Genomic DNA, 14,479 nt, shown 5'->3' on the forward strand with positions numbered 1-14,479 from the left:
TGATTATACCTGAAACTAGACCTTCTTTTTGATAATGTATTTCATACATATAGCTTGTATATAGCCTGTGTGCAAATACTCTGTATTTCCGATGTTGCTGTAGCATATATACTTCCTTGAGGCATGGTTAAATTCTACATACAGACAGACAAACATATAGAAGAAGAAGAAGAAATAGCTGTGCTGGACAGGGTATCTTAAGTCTCAATTTGTTTATCAAGCCCTGCTATGACTAATCTAATTGTTGTAATTTCTGAGCTTAAAAGGATCTTTCAGTACTTCAGATAGATAAATTAAAAAAGGGGAAAAAACAAAACAACAACGGCAACAACTATGATAACACCCTTTGATAATACAAACCAAGGCATACTTTTAAATAATCTATAGAGACTCTTTTCATAGCATTAAAGTATTTTTAAGCATGATCTGCTTTATTGGGAGGATGATAGGGGAGCTTGGAAATTTCGGTTAGAAATAATTATAAAACTGACAAATCAAAAATTTTGTCTGCATGTCTAAAATTTTTGAAAAACCCATTGAATTGCATCTGCCACATACAAAACATTATTGTTTCCTCATGTCCACTTTACATTTCTATAACTTGGCAGATAACTTGATAACTAAGAATGCACCTGCTAATTTGTTGATCAGTATTCTGGTGTGATTATCTGAGTCATTTAGTTAAGGCTAAATTAACTATTTTAAAAGCTGTTAAATGTATCAACTATTTTCAGCTTTACAAAGTTTGGGAATTACATTTTATCTAAGAACAAGATGAATGTCTAATTTATAAACCCATTTATTACCTGTTGAAACATAAGAAGTGAAAATGCCAGCTTTATCAACATCATCCAATACTTGTGGTAAATAATGAATGAGTTCACAGGTAATCTGACCTGCAGAAGGCAGTAAAATGATAGCATCTATCTTATAGCTACTCCCGCCTGAATCAAAACAGAGCACAGCTTAAAAGGCCAATGTCTACACAAAATAAACAAAAAATAGTAATGTTAATGCTAATAAAAAAGTTTATTTTATTCTTGTAACCATTTCTTTTACCGATGAGGAATTAACACGACCCACAACGTGTCAGAAGAAACAGTGACAGCTGTAACCACTTTATATTTCAACATGAACTCACAGGATCGAGTTACACAACAATGATGTAAACGTGAGCAACATCTTGATCATGTGGATTCTCAGCAACCCCAAATAAAACTTTTATTACACAAGTTTACATTTTTTTAAATCCTCACTGGCTTATGACATGTTGAATAATCCGAAACGATGGAAGACAATGAAAAATCAATCTTGGTATATTCTTAAAACTACTTGTATGAAATCATCAACAAAACTGTGTTGGCCTTCTTATGTCTTTTTTACAAAGCTGAACATTACATATTTAGTATGTGCACTTCTTTACTTAATAAAACGTAATATCTGTGATCTTTGATAATAATTGTTCATTTAGTATTCCAAACATTCATATCTGTAGTTTAATCATAACTATCTCAGCAGATTTATCACTGAAAATTTGTTTAAATTGGCCAAAATGACAGGTAGACATGACTAACAACATGATATACTAGTTTTATGTTTATTTGTAAAGCCAAAAGAAAAAAATTGCCATTTTGGTTCAGTCACAACAAATATAAATAAAATCCTCACCCTGTTCTTGTACTAAGTCAGTCGAAACAGGGAGCATACAGTTATCTGACACGGTTCACACTCAAATTTGTTGCCTTTCATCTTCATTGCTATATAGTACTTTTTCAGGATGAAGTGAAACAGAAGCAGCAAGAGTGTTGGCTCTAAAATTACAGACTGCTACAATTCTACTTGAGCCACTTTGAATTGAGCCAGATAGTAATTCAGCAATAAGTATGTTATCGAAAAAGTGACTGAATATTGCTTTGCAGTTGTTTGATATGTTGTTCAATGTTCAGAAATTCATGTTTGATCCTTTGTATGAAGTTATACGGTAATTGGTTACACTTCAGCCCTTTCCACTCTCAGCTCTGCTTGTTAAAAAAAAATCTAAACTTTGCCTTCTTTGCCTTCTTCAGCCTCAGTGTGATAGCATCTTTAGTCCACACTATGACACCCGTTTCCTGGAGCTGGTTCGACCAAGACTGGCAGTGCTGGAGCGGCGAGAGAGGACAGGAGTGGCAACAGTGGGAGACGTCTCGTTGGAACACCCATGTTGGAGCAAAATATCGATGCAGCCTTTGCTCCCTGTTTTCCTGGCCATCATCATGGCTGTCTGGCCTTGGTTATCTTTCGCTTTTACATCGATTCCATACTGTGGAGAAAGAAATGGAAAACAAATCATGACAGATAAACTTATTTATTGAATAAATATTGATTACAGGGTCAAACATTTGGCAGCTCTGATCATCTTGGAATATAAGTTATACAATATATAATGAAATAGTTGGTCCAGGAGCCGTAAAAGGGAGTTTTTCCTGATTTTAGTTTTTGTTAATCAACTGATTTATAATAAAATTACCAGAAATATCAAACACTTGAACCCATGGCCCCTGTAAAATACCTTGTGGTCACGTAAAGGGGTACTGTGTCAACATCTAGTTTTAAAAAACTGAAAATGCTTCAGTAAAATAGTGAAATAGCTTCCATTTTTTTTCCACGTCAAGTACTGGCACAGGTGCCAACAAATTTCCAACAAATTTTATTTCCTCGTATGATATTATGTACATTTGGCATTATCAACAGGTATCCTTTGAATAGTGTTATGGTTTTTGTTGTCCCCTCTTTTCTGTCCTCTCAAACCCCAGCTGGTCGAGGCAGATGGCCGTCCTTCCTGAGTCTGGTTCTGCCAGAGGTTTCTTCCTGTTAAAAGGGAGTCGTTCCTCTCCACAGTCGCCTCATGCAGGCTTTGGACGGGGAATTAGATCGCTGAGAAGTTTCGGTGCAATCTGGTGGTATCCTTAGTGAGGAAATTGTTTTAGAATTGTCTCTGTATGTATGAATTGGACTAATGTTGAATCTGATTCATTGGATTTGATTGGATTATGATTATAATGAAATGGACTCTAATTGGCTTGAATTGGACTGTATCATTGAAGTGCCTTGAGATGACATTTGTTGTGAGTTGATGCTATATAGATAAACTGCACTGAATTGAATTGACATCATATCTCAATTTTCTTCCCAGTCAGAAGCAGGAAAGTATAATCTTTCATTTGTCTTTGAATACACCATCAGCTCCGCCATTACTAAAATAAACATGCTATTTTCTGTAAAAACGAGGCCACTTAGTCAACCATTTCTCATATCCCTGCTGTCATTAGGCAAGTGAGGGGGTACACCCTAGACAGGTCCCCAGTTCATCACAATTGACCAAAACATGTCACTAGCTGAAATGCCAGTGACGTGTTTTGGTGAATTAAGCTTGTGAAAAAAGAACGTCTCCTTCAAAACATAGGCTCCTATGAGTTTAGGATATCATCTGCAGTACATTTAATAAGAGGCCATCTGTTCTGACTAAATGTGTGAATTATGATAGATCAATCAGTTTTGATAAATATGCAGATGAGGCTTGAGGATAGTGTTTACAAATGCTTCTTGATAGTTCATTGTAATAATAGCAAATGTTCAAAGCTTTAAGTTGCCTTCACATACGGAGTGTGACATCTGCAGAATGCCATTATTTTCTTTCACCTGCTGCATGAGACACGAATCTCAGCCATAGCTCAAGTCTACCTGCAGATGTTAGATATATACAGTTTTGGCCTGGTGTCTATTCTACATGTGTGAGGTAATTGTCATAGAAGCAGTTTTCAGGCTGGCTTTACACCAGGAATGCACATTTTTTGCTGAACAGCTTCAAACAGAGTGTGTCTATTCTATCAATATTTCTGTAGTGCTGTAATAACTTTCAAATCAATTGGTTATAAACACAGGGAGGCCTCTGATTACACCATACATATACAGTTTAGTTTAATACACAGTTGATATGATTAAAAAAGTGAAGACATGAAAGTTTTCCAGCTGTAAGAGCGGTAATATGCAGCAACCAAATTTAACTGAAAATCATTCATTATCATCATCAATCATCATCATAAGAGATAAGCTGTAATTTTCAAATCCAACCATTTTCACACATGAAATTTTCTTGAAATGTTCCAGAATGGTGCCATGAGAACTCAAATGTCCACAATATTTGCTTCAGACTTCTGGTGGAGACTTTCCTCCCAGCTTCCTGATAAAATCTCCTGAACATCAGTGGGTGAGATGAGTTACGATGATTTATGATAGTGTCAGTAAATATTCTGGAGCATTTGCTGCCGCTATGCCAGTAAGTGTGCATATGCTGGTGAGTTTGCCCTTTTACCTGATCTGTATGCTGTTTACCACTCTCTCCCTGCTATTGTGAACATAAACAGATACAGTAGCTGGCAAAAATATTCAGAACTGATAGCATTTTTCCTTTTATAGGCATTGCAACCTGTAATGTCAATGTTTCCCCTACCATTATATAAGAGGGGTGCCCCTAATAGGGTAAACCTTCAGTCTCTAATCTCTGGAAGACTATTACTGGTTTTTCTTCTATGTATTTAGCACCATCAATCATTTCCTCAATTCTGACCAGACCAGTTTCCTAGTCCCTGCCGATGAAAAACATTCCCACAGCCTGATGGTACCAACACCTTGTTTCACTATGGGGATGGTAAACTTGGGGGATTAAAGGTACATAGCGACATAGTGTATCATAGCCAAAAAGTCAATGTCGTTTTGACCCAAAGACCTTCCACATGTGTGGCGAGTCTTTTGGTGCAGTTTTCTGAAAGCAATGCCTGGGCCTTCTGTAAAGTCCAGCTCCATGGAGTGTAAAGCTTACAGTGGTCTCTTTGAACAGATACATATTCTTGAACAGTAGGGTTCACTTCTGAAAAAAAAGCGCAGTGACACCACAAGAGTAGCTTTAGAGGTAGTCACCAGTGAAGTGAAAAAATAATAAGCAAACATAATTTCATACTTTCAATTTCTCTGTTTCACTTTTAAGCCGTTTCTTATGTTGATTCCTATTCAGTTTGAATAAGGGACATAAATATGCCTCCGTAGAAGGACCTGCTAGCAGACTCTTCACTGTAGCTCCTCCTGTTTTCCAAACACACCCCTCATGTAGCGTGCACCATGTTCCAAAAAACAAGTGGTACATGAAGCTGCGATTATGCATTATGATTATTAGACTTCAGCACAGCACCATAACTGTTATACTGACATTTCAGGAGCGCTGGACTCTTCCTAAACAGTAGGTGTTACTACTGAGACAAAAGTTACCCCAACACCACAGGAATAGCATCAGTGGAAGGCGTAAAGGATCTAGAATACACATGAACAAACGTAACTACACAGTTTCAACTTCTCTTTCTCACTTTTAAGATCTTTTTGTAATGTTTCTAATAGTTGTGCACCTTCTTGGGTTTCAGTGAGTCATACAAATATTTGTAGAGATAGATCTGTTCACACACTTTTCCCTGCAACTTTTTTTGTTTTTTAAACATGTATTTCGCGCAGCCGCACACCAGGTTACAAAAATTGAGAGGCGCATCAGGCTAAACGACACCAAAGTGCATGGAGTGCCAGCTGGAGTGCTAGTAGAACAGCAAGCACAAATCAAACATGATGGTCTACCGATAAGTTCCTGGTGTGAGGCTGACATCAGAGAAAAAAATTGAATGTCTCTCTAAATTATTTTCACCATCACAGTGCATTGCTTCCATTTGAGTAACTAACCATTAGATCAAAACTATACAAACAGCGGGCACATGGGTGCTGAAGCTGGCTCCTCGCCGCTGTTGACTGCACAGTGAAGCTGCAGGGAGAGGTGGGCCTGCTGTGGGGACTCAATACATTGCTTTCACAGCTGTTTAAGGCTACCTGGAAAAATAATCAAGCTGCTATGATTGTTGATGAAAGGAGAAAGGAGAAACCCACCCAGACAAGCAGCTGGGTCATGACAACATCACCAAGCTGACAAGCAGCGTGCAGAGCCGTGCGAGGCAGTGAAGATGATCCGACTGGTTGAGTGTTGATTTGTTCCTTGGTGCTGTGGGCCAGAAGAAGCTGCAGCTGGGGCAGATCTCTATCAGTCACTGCAGACAGCAGCCACTCAGGCATGCTGTCTTCTGGAAGCTGGGTTCCTGAGGCAGGCTGAAGAGGCGCCACAAACGCACGCTGTTCATATTTAGCACGAATCCAGGATTCTCTTTCCTCTCTGGTAAAAGATTTGTAGGAAAATTGGAAAAAAGACAAAACAGACAACTGTGTGTCAGAATACATATACATGAAAATACAAAGGTGTAGGGAAAGTTTACACCCAAAGGTTAGACTTGTTGGACATTTGGGTTTCCAATAAGTACCTAATTTTGACTCCACCATTTGAAGCTTTAAATATTTAGTTCATATCAAATTTACAGAAAATGTAGAGAAGCATTTGACAATATTATAAAATGCTGCACAGTACTGTTGAGACAAAAGTTTACAGAAATATGATGCACTGATATAAACTTGATTAATTTATTTATCTACTTTTGGCCATTTGAGCTGTCGGTAATCCATTTGGTCATGATGGCTGTGAAATATGAGTAAATACAACAGAGAAAGCTATTAAGTGTAAGATAAGTTGAGATTTAGGGTTAGGAATTAGGTAACATCAATTAATGCTTTGTCTTATTACAATAACATTAAACAATTCATAACCAAAGCAATGTTAAACAAGTGTTCATATATAATTAATGTAGAGTAAATCCGAATCTTATTTATTAAACCATAGCATTCAATGTTATGAATGAGTATCTACAAATCTATGGCACCCGTGTTGCTGTTTGAAAGATAATTTATCACACTGAACGCTGTATGATATCTGCTAAGTAAATATAGTTTTTTTAACCCAACCGTGTTGCATTCGGTGTTGGTTTGGTTCGGCCTTGGGTGCAGCTCTCCCAGATGCTGTTGGCCAAGTGGTTTCCAATGGCTGCCAGGACTTGTGTCAGCTCTCCAGGCCAGTCGTCCAGGTCCAGCGAGCGAACACGAGACAAATGAGTCCCCAGATTCCGATGGATCCCTGAGCACTCAATACAGATCAATGCACCCAGGTTTAAACTAGCCCAGGTGGGATCTGCAGGGCAAGAGAGGAAAAAAGGGTTACAGCATGTGATCCTATAAAGAAACTAAAAGGACTATTAATAGAAAATAAACAAAGCACAAATGATGACAACACTGCAAGCTATTTTGTCTTTACGCTAAGTTATTGTCCAAAGGAAATGTTAAGAGTGCAAGATGCAGACATTTGGGAACATACTTGGTGCTTCGCAATCCACACACAGACTGTTGCCCTTGGCATTACGAATGGCCTGCAGTGCCATGGCCTCGCTGTGACTGCTCCTCCTTGCCTAGCATACAAAAATGGTAATCATCTACATCAACACATATATTTCTGTTATATTCTATACATAGCTTGGTAACATGGGAACCTGAGAGAGAACATATGAATAACTAGGAAACTGGTTCCCTTTATGTGCAATTTAGATTAGAACTGTAAGAACTGTTCTACTTTGAAACTTTGTAGCAATATATGACTTGACAAGATTGCTATAATTTTCCACTTTCTTGGTGGGAAAATATGTTTCAAGAGTTTGGCACTCACACCTAAGAGATGGATGAGTGCAGTTTTACAGTAAAACAGGAGGAAAAATAAGCAAGTTTCTAAGAAGTATTAAAGGATGAAGGAAGAATACACTAGTTTTCAATTGTTTATACATTAGTGATTGGTATTGGCATTCAGGAACACAGGCGGGCCTTCAACCCAGTTTAAGGTAAGTTTTTTTATTTTTTTATGCAGGACAAAGTGTCACAGTTTGTCATGTCACAGTTTATGTTTAATCATGTTACGTTCTAGTCATGTTTTCCCCCTGCCACCTCGGTTCACTCACGTCACCTGGCTCATTGTTCACAGCTGCACCTCATTCACTGATCACTCCCTCCACAGTATTTAGTCTCCTGGTTTGCTTTCAGTCACTGCAGAATCCTCACTAACCTTTCATGCCACAGCCACGATTGTCAAGTCAGGGTTTTTGCCGCCATTGCCACAGCATTTTCATAGTCTTGTTAACCATAGTTATTTATCCATAGTCTTGTCTTGTTTCCTCATCGTTAAGTATTTTTGATCCGGCTCTGCCGCGCTTTGTTTTTGCCTTGTCTTGTTTTGTTGGAATAAACCTGTTTTTGAAGTTAAAAGAGCTGCATCTGGGTCCTACCTCTCCATCGAATCATGACACAAAGTATCTTCTAGGAATGACAGAACTGGTTCAATGCTATTCAGAAATAATATTTGATAAAAAAAAACTGAAAATAATATTAGAACAAATATGTAAAGTAATTTTTTAATGATAATCTGAAATAGTAAACCTGTGTGGAAATACAAATTACAACCAAATCCAACGATAAATAGGCAATTTGTGAAGCTAAGAAAGTATAACATAATGAAGTTTACTTTTGAGGGATAAACTTTAGAGAAATTCTAGAAGAATTCTAGAAGCATTTGAAATTGAGCTTTAGAATCAGAAGTTTTTCCATGTTCAAGATAAAACTGCTTATGTTATACGATTCCTAGAAACATGACGGTTTCAAGATAATCCAAGATAATCCATGACATGAACTGGTAGAGTTTAGTGACTTGGCATGGAATAAACTCTGCTGGCCCCAAGAAATGAACTAATTATTTTCTGCTAAAAGTCCAATAAATGTATCATATGTATGTAATGAATATGTAAATCTATGTAAATGTATCATTTCACAAAACAAGAAAGAGAAGTTTAGCTGCTTTTCCACAATGTTTTTGGAATTAAAAAATAACTTTTTTCAAGAAAAGGCTCCTCCAGACAGTTTCTGACATTTTTTTTTTAAAGTGTCACTGTTGCTTGTGAACATGTAAACACAGCTGCACTTCGGTCCATACAGATAACAATGCAAGAACAGCAAGTGTGAAAAAGAATCCCCAATAAACTCCAATAAAACCCCTAAAAATATGAGCAGTAATGGGACAGCGAGAAAGTCAATTCAAAACAAATAAAATGCTCAACTTAACTTGAGCAAACTGATTTTACAAACTTTCAAACTTGCAGAGAATAACTGTATTGCATTACTCATTGTTAAAAACTTCTAGAGAAAAAGCGTTTTCAGAAATATTTTCTTCTTTACCTTGTTTCTGCCACTCTCACAGGACTGGAGACTCGCCAGGATCTGACTCTCTATTGCCGACACCCAAGAGTCCCTTTCTTCCTGGCTCTGAGCCTCAAAGTGCCATGTCTGCCCAGTAAATGAAACTATAATAAAGTCTGCATTCTCTTCCTCTGTATGTAAAAGAGAAGCAGAATAAAAGGTTAATGGGTTATTTTCATATAATCACTTTTTTACCACCTCTTAAAGCACTTTTACATTACAAGCCTCATTCACCCATTCACAGACACACACATATACACAGCACTTAGTCCATACAGTATCGCAGGCTACACAGTGCTTTTTCTACCACACACATTCACACATTGATGGACACATGGGAAGCAACTTGGGTTTAAGTGTCCTGACCAAAGACATTACGATATGTAGTACGGGAATCTGGGATCGAAGCCACCAACCTCCTGGTTCTTCTTTGGTGTATTTTATTTCTTGATTCACCAATTGCTTTCAATTAGAGAAAGATGTGGACTGCAAGGCATGTCCAGCCCCTATCCTCTTCTAGTACAAAGCCAGGCTGGTGTAATAAATGCAGTATATAATTTAGCATTGATGTTATCTGGTTGGAAGCATATGTTCCTCCAAAAACCTGTCACTAATGCTGATGCCTCTCCAGATGTTCAAGTTCAAGAAAACAAGTTGGATGGTCCCTCTCCTCTTTAGTCTGGAAGATTTCACATCCATGATTTTCCAAAAGAATTTCAAAATTCAATGTGTTTTACCACAGAACATTTCCCTGTTTGCATCAGTCCATTTTAAATGAGCTTTGGTCAAGAGAAGCTGGCAGCAATTCTGGATCATGTTCACATAAGTCTTGAACCTTGAATTGTGGATGACAAAGACATTATAACATGTGGTCCAGGGAATCCAGGGATCGAACCACTGGCCTTCTGATAGGCAGACAACTGCTCCTCCTCTTGAACTACAGCCAGAAAATAAGCTACATCCCAGAAACTGTTTAGGTCTACACAATTGCGATATATTTATAGTTAATAATCTGTTGAGCATTCAGTAAGTGAAGGATATGAAAAAACAAATACAAGGCAGCACAAGACTGTGTGATGGAGGGTGATACAAGAAGCATGTTGGGGTTATTACAGTGAGAAAAGTCAAGCTCAACTCATGCTTGTGATGTAGATTATGATTATCAGGCAAACAGAAAACTAATATAGAAAAAAATGCAAATAAAAATACAAATAACAGCACATACTGAGTCAGCACCCTCACGTGTTACCTGTCTTATTAATGTTTCTTAAGCTACCAAAGCTCTTTAATTTCCACATTTTGCGTTTAGCTGCAGAAGAAGAGATAAGCATGGAACAGGGAAAAAAGAGTAGCAGTGAGACACACAAGAGGCTGTTAATAAATCATCAGAGAAAGAGAAACATTTTCACTCGTCTGTATCTGTCCTGAAGAGACACAAGATAGGAAAATAAAAAAAGTGAACTTGTTTCTAGTAACAAGTGGCGACTGCAAAAATGAAAAACTGCTGTCACCAACGAAGAACTAAAAACAAAAAATGTGCTCTTCTCTTTTTAAGTTCTAATAATTTCCTACAATGTCAGAACTTTGTACAGCAAACATGGAAGAACCTAATTTTATGACATGCCTAGAAGTAGCTGCTTTATTGTAAAAATGACATTACCTTCAGCTTGCCCAGCAGCTGCATCTCCTTTCTGATTCATGCTCTTCTTCCTCCTGTTCTTCTTCCTGTCACCCATGGGAGATGCTTGGCTAGGATCTTTTCCAGCAAAAGGACTCGCTGTCCCTTCAAGGCCATCTGACATAGATGCAAACATAAGATATGAAAATATTGTTTGTGGTCTAGAGCTTCCTTTTTTTATGTACTGGTACCCACCAACACTTTGAGCTTTTGTGGACAGTGAGGAAGGGCAACGCTGAAGTCCTCTCTCACCTCCTTGAGGAGACAAACCACCAGACCGGTCGTCAACCACAGACACAGTGACTGGACACAGCTGAGGAACTAATGACCAGACAAGAAATAAAGTGTTTTTATACAGTAGATCATTTATGATGTGAATGAAGTAATCATTACAGAAATAACCCAACAGAAAGGGAAATCAAATTTAAAAGATTCAGATACTTTTATGACAAACAACAATTGTAACTCACTTTCTGTTTAAACTTTCTTCTATTTCAAAGACAAATCAATCTGGCATTCCTTTAGTTATTTTGTCACTTTGTCTTGCTTAGAAATTTACTCAAAGTTGAGTTGCTGTGTAAATTGTATATAAAAACAGTGCAATAATTTGCAAATCTCATAGATCAATATTTCATTTACAATAGCAAATTGAAAAAAAATAAAATGTTGAAAGTGAAAAATTATTAGTTCATGTTGAATTTGATGGCAGCAGAACATCTCAAAATATGTGGAACAGGGACATGTTACCGATGTTAAGCATCCCCTTTTCTTTTAACATCACTCCTTAAACATAAGTGAACTGAGGAGCCCAGCTGTATGACCTATGGGAGTGGAATGTTTTCGCATTCTTTTCTGTCTCTATAAGATTCTAGGTGATTCACAGTTTTACACTACAAGGGATAGAATCCACCAACCTCCTGGTTCTTCTTTCCTGTATTTTGCATTTTTTTCAAGTTCAAGTTCCCAGTTCTGACTAATGACTAATGCACTCCCATACCATCAGAGATGCAGGCGTTTGCACTGACCAACAAAAACAAGTTGGATGGTCCCGCTCTTCTTTAGTCTGGAGGATTTAGCATCTACGATTTTTACCCTAAATCCATGTTAAATGAGCTTTGGGCTAAGAAAGCTGGCAGTCTTCTTTCTATGATAAAGCTTTAACCTGGATGGCAGGACAAACTGGGTACACAGACAATCATTTTTGGAAGTCTTTCTGAATCGTGCCTGTTTTTAATGCAGAGCTGCCTGAGGGCCTGAGGACCACTGGCATCAGTTATTGATTTTTGCCTGGATTACTTGTGAATCTTTTCATATTATCTACGTACAAATATACGCAATCCTCATCATTTGTAGACGCAATTATTTGCAAATTGCTAAAGCTCCCACTACCCATCTTTAATTCTAAGAGACTCTGCCTTTCTAAGGTGCTCTTTTTATAACCAATCATGTAACTGATGTAACAGTTCATTTAAGAAATTGCAACATGTTGTAAAACTGTTTCTTTTTAGTACCACAAACCTTCCCAACTTTTGTTCCCAACCTATTTGAGATGTGCTGCTGTTATCGGATTTCAAATGAGCTGACATCTCATCTTCATATGACATATCATTTTAGGTGTTTTTCTATGTTTTATTCTGAATAAAAACATTAATTTATGAGATTTGCAAATCATTGCACTCTATTCTAAATCATAATTCACACAGCAGTGTGAATATTGTGCCATATTTAACAGTTACGGATTTCATGTCACATGAGCTGTGGTTATTTATTTCGAACTATGTTTTAAATTTGTTGTGGTGAAATTCAGTTCTGTTAGTTAGGCACTATAAATGTAATCCTTTAATATCTATTCTCCTCAATCTCTAAGTAGAAAGTGCTTTTAGAAGGGTGTTGTGCAGAACCAGACTTCGAGGATGTGCAAGACACATGCTGTAGACACTAGCAAAATTATTCAATTATTCAATCATCATTATTCAATGATGAATCCAATGCAGTGAGTGTTGAATAACGTTGCTTGTTACTGTTATTGGTTTATAAGCACTCCTTTGTCAATATTTAATTCTTTTTTATAAATGGTATCCATCGGTAATGTTGCAACAGCCTGTGCTTCTGAACTCCTTCAGTTCCAAACATCAATTTCAGGAGAAACATGCATAATGATGTAAATCTAATTTGAAAAACCAGTGTAAGAGTCTTTATGGTCACTTTATTTTCTTTTCTGCCAAGAAATGCTAAGAAAACTGAAAATGAAGAGTTGAAAATCTATCAAACTACATGAAACACACTTAATTCTCTTTTGCGTGTTTGGTAGCGTCACAGGTCCTAACTCACAAACAGGAAATCTTTATGAATAATGATTTTAAAAGAAAACATTTTAAAAGACTGAAATGGTCAAAAATGCACACCTTAATCTTGTTTTTAACAGTATTCAAAATCAGTGATTTCCTGTTTTGGAAAACTAATCAGTCTTTTAAAGACTTAAAATCATACATCTGAAGACAAATAATATGTTTGGAGCTGAGAGCCACAGACAGCATATATCAATCAGAAAGTGCTGTATCTTTCTGTCAATGAGATGAGTTGACAGTATGAAAAATACAGAATGACATCAGCCCTTATAAAGAAAAATCACTGAACAAGTTTCAGTGACAGGTGCACTCAGTTTACATGTACACAAGAAGAATTACCTGTGGTGGTACTATCAGCTGCTGATAGTTCCTTACTCAGACCATTAACACCAGATAAGGTTCCTGGGGGGACAGGTGAAGGACCTGTGGGTGCAACAGCTCTCGGAGGACGCTTTCCAGGAACTTTGACAGTCACACGCAACAGGTCAATTTCCTTTCCATGGATATTCTGTGTACAGTCCTAAAAATGAAAAAATATATATTGCTAAGTAACACGTCATGAATGATACCATATACTGTCAACAAGTACTGCAGCAACTCCTCCTTTTCTGTCGCTGCTCTTTCTGCAATCTTTGTCAGCCTGTATAATCTGAATGCCAGGTAGAGGGGATTTGGAGTTTGTAAAGTGCTGCTGCAGCGATGTCTAAATAGTCCCGCTATCTCCTTCTACAAGTTGTTGTGGAATATTGCTTATGTATTTTCAATGTATCGTATATCTCCTCTAAACAAAAAACAGGGTGTCTGTGCCTATTTGAGGCAAAGGCTCATCTTATTAAAGTGACAATTATGCATAGTTATTCTAATGATGGGTCAGAAGTAATAAGAATGTCTCATTTTGTTGAATGTGTAAATTGGCAGATGTCATCTTCTCTGTGAACATTTGCCTATTTGCTGAGGCTTTCCTATGTTTTACTGCTGTATTGATTGTGTGGTGTTGTTTCCTTACACTGGAGCTGGAGTGATAAGACAGTGAGCCATTGTTGGACAGGGTGACATATTTCTTCTTCCACTCCTTATTTAGAGAGCTACCACTCCTCTTCCACAGAATGCTCTGTTGAAGACAAACACAAAGGTCACTGCAGTCATGACACGTTGCCCTCTGAATATGCCTACATTTTAAATACAACTTCTTCAAAGTGTGGCATCA

General features: G+C 37.4%; 2 protein-coding genes across 6 annotated transcripts in view; one reads left to right on the forward strand and one right to left on the reverse strand.

The window, feature by feature from the left end:
* The window catches only part of LOC140271521 (tubulin alpha-1C chain-like), a 366,226-nt gene that overhangs the window by 16,385 nt on the left and 335,362 nt on the right, over nucleotides 1-14,479 (forward strand). The gene's annotated exons all lie outside the window — the stretch shown is intronic.
* The window catches only part of agap2 (ArfGAP with GTPase domain, ankyrin repeat and PH domain 2), a 43,223-nt gene continuing 29,754 nt past the window's right edge, over nucleotides 1,011-14,479 (reverse strand). For 3 of the 5 annotated variants that reach the window (XM_072366439.1, XM_072366438.1, XM_072366436.1), the window contains 10 exons: nucleotides 14,279-14,383; nucleotides 13,612-13,792; nucleotides 11,120-11,245; nucleotides 10,907-11,041; nucleotides 10,496-10,555; nucleotides 9,226-9,377; nucleotides 7,328-7,418; nucleotides 6,922-7,144; nucleotides 5,962-6,241; nucleotides 1,011-2,302 (listed from right to left, as the gene is read on the reverse strand). In XM_072366439.1, coding sequence (XP_072222540.1) covers nucleotides 2,096-2,302; nucleotides 5,962-6,241; nucleotides 6,922-7,144; nucleotides 7,328-7,418; nucleotides 9,226-9,377; nucleotides 10,496-10,555; nucleotides 10,907-11,041; nucleotides 11,120-11,245; nucleotides 13,612-13,792; nucleotides 14,279-14,383 — 1,560 coding nt within the window. In that variant the 3' untranslated portion in view covers nucleotides 1,011-2,095. The remainder of the gene's footprint in view (nucleotides 2,303-5,961; nucleotides 6,242-6,921; nucleotides 7,145-7,327; nucleotides 7,419-9,225; nucleotides 9,378-10,495; nucleotides 10,556-10,906; nucleotides 11,042-11,119; nucleotides 11,246-13,611; nucleotides 13,793-14,278; nucleotides 14,384-14,479) is intronic. The other 2 variants (XM_072366440.1, XM_072366437.1) reach the window with 1 other exon arrangement.

The sequence above is a fragment of the Leuresthes tenuis genome, unplaced genomic scaffold, assembly GCF_036924035.1.
Source record: "Leuresthes tenuis unplaced genomic scaffold, fLeuTen1.0.hap1 SCAF_16, whole genome shotgun sequence".
Classification (NCBI taxonomy): Eukaryota; Metazoa; Chordata; class Actinopteri; order Atheriniformes; family Atherinopsidae; genus Leuresthes; species Leuresthes tenuis.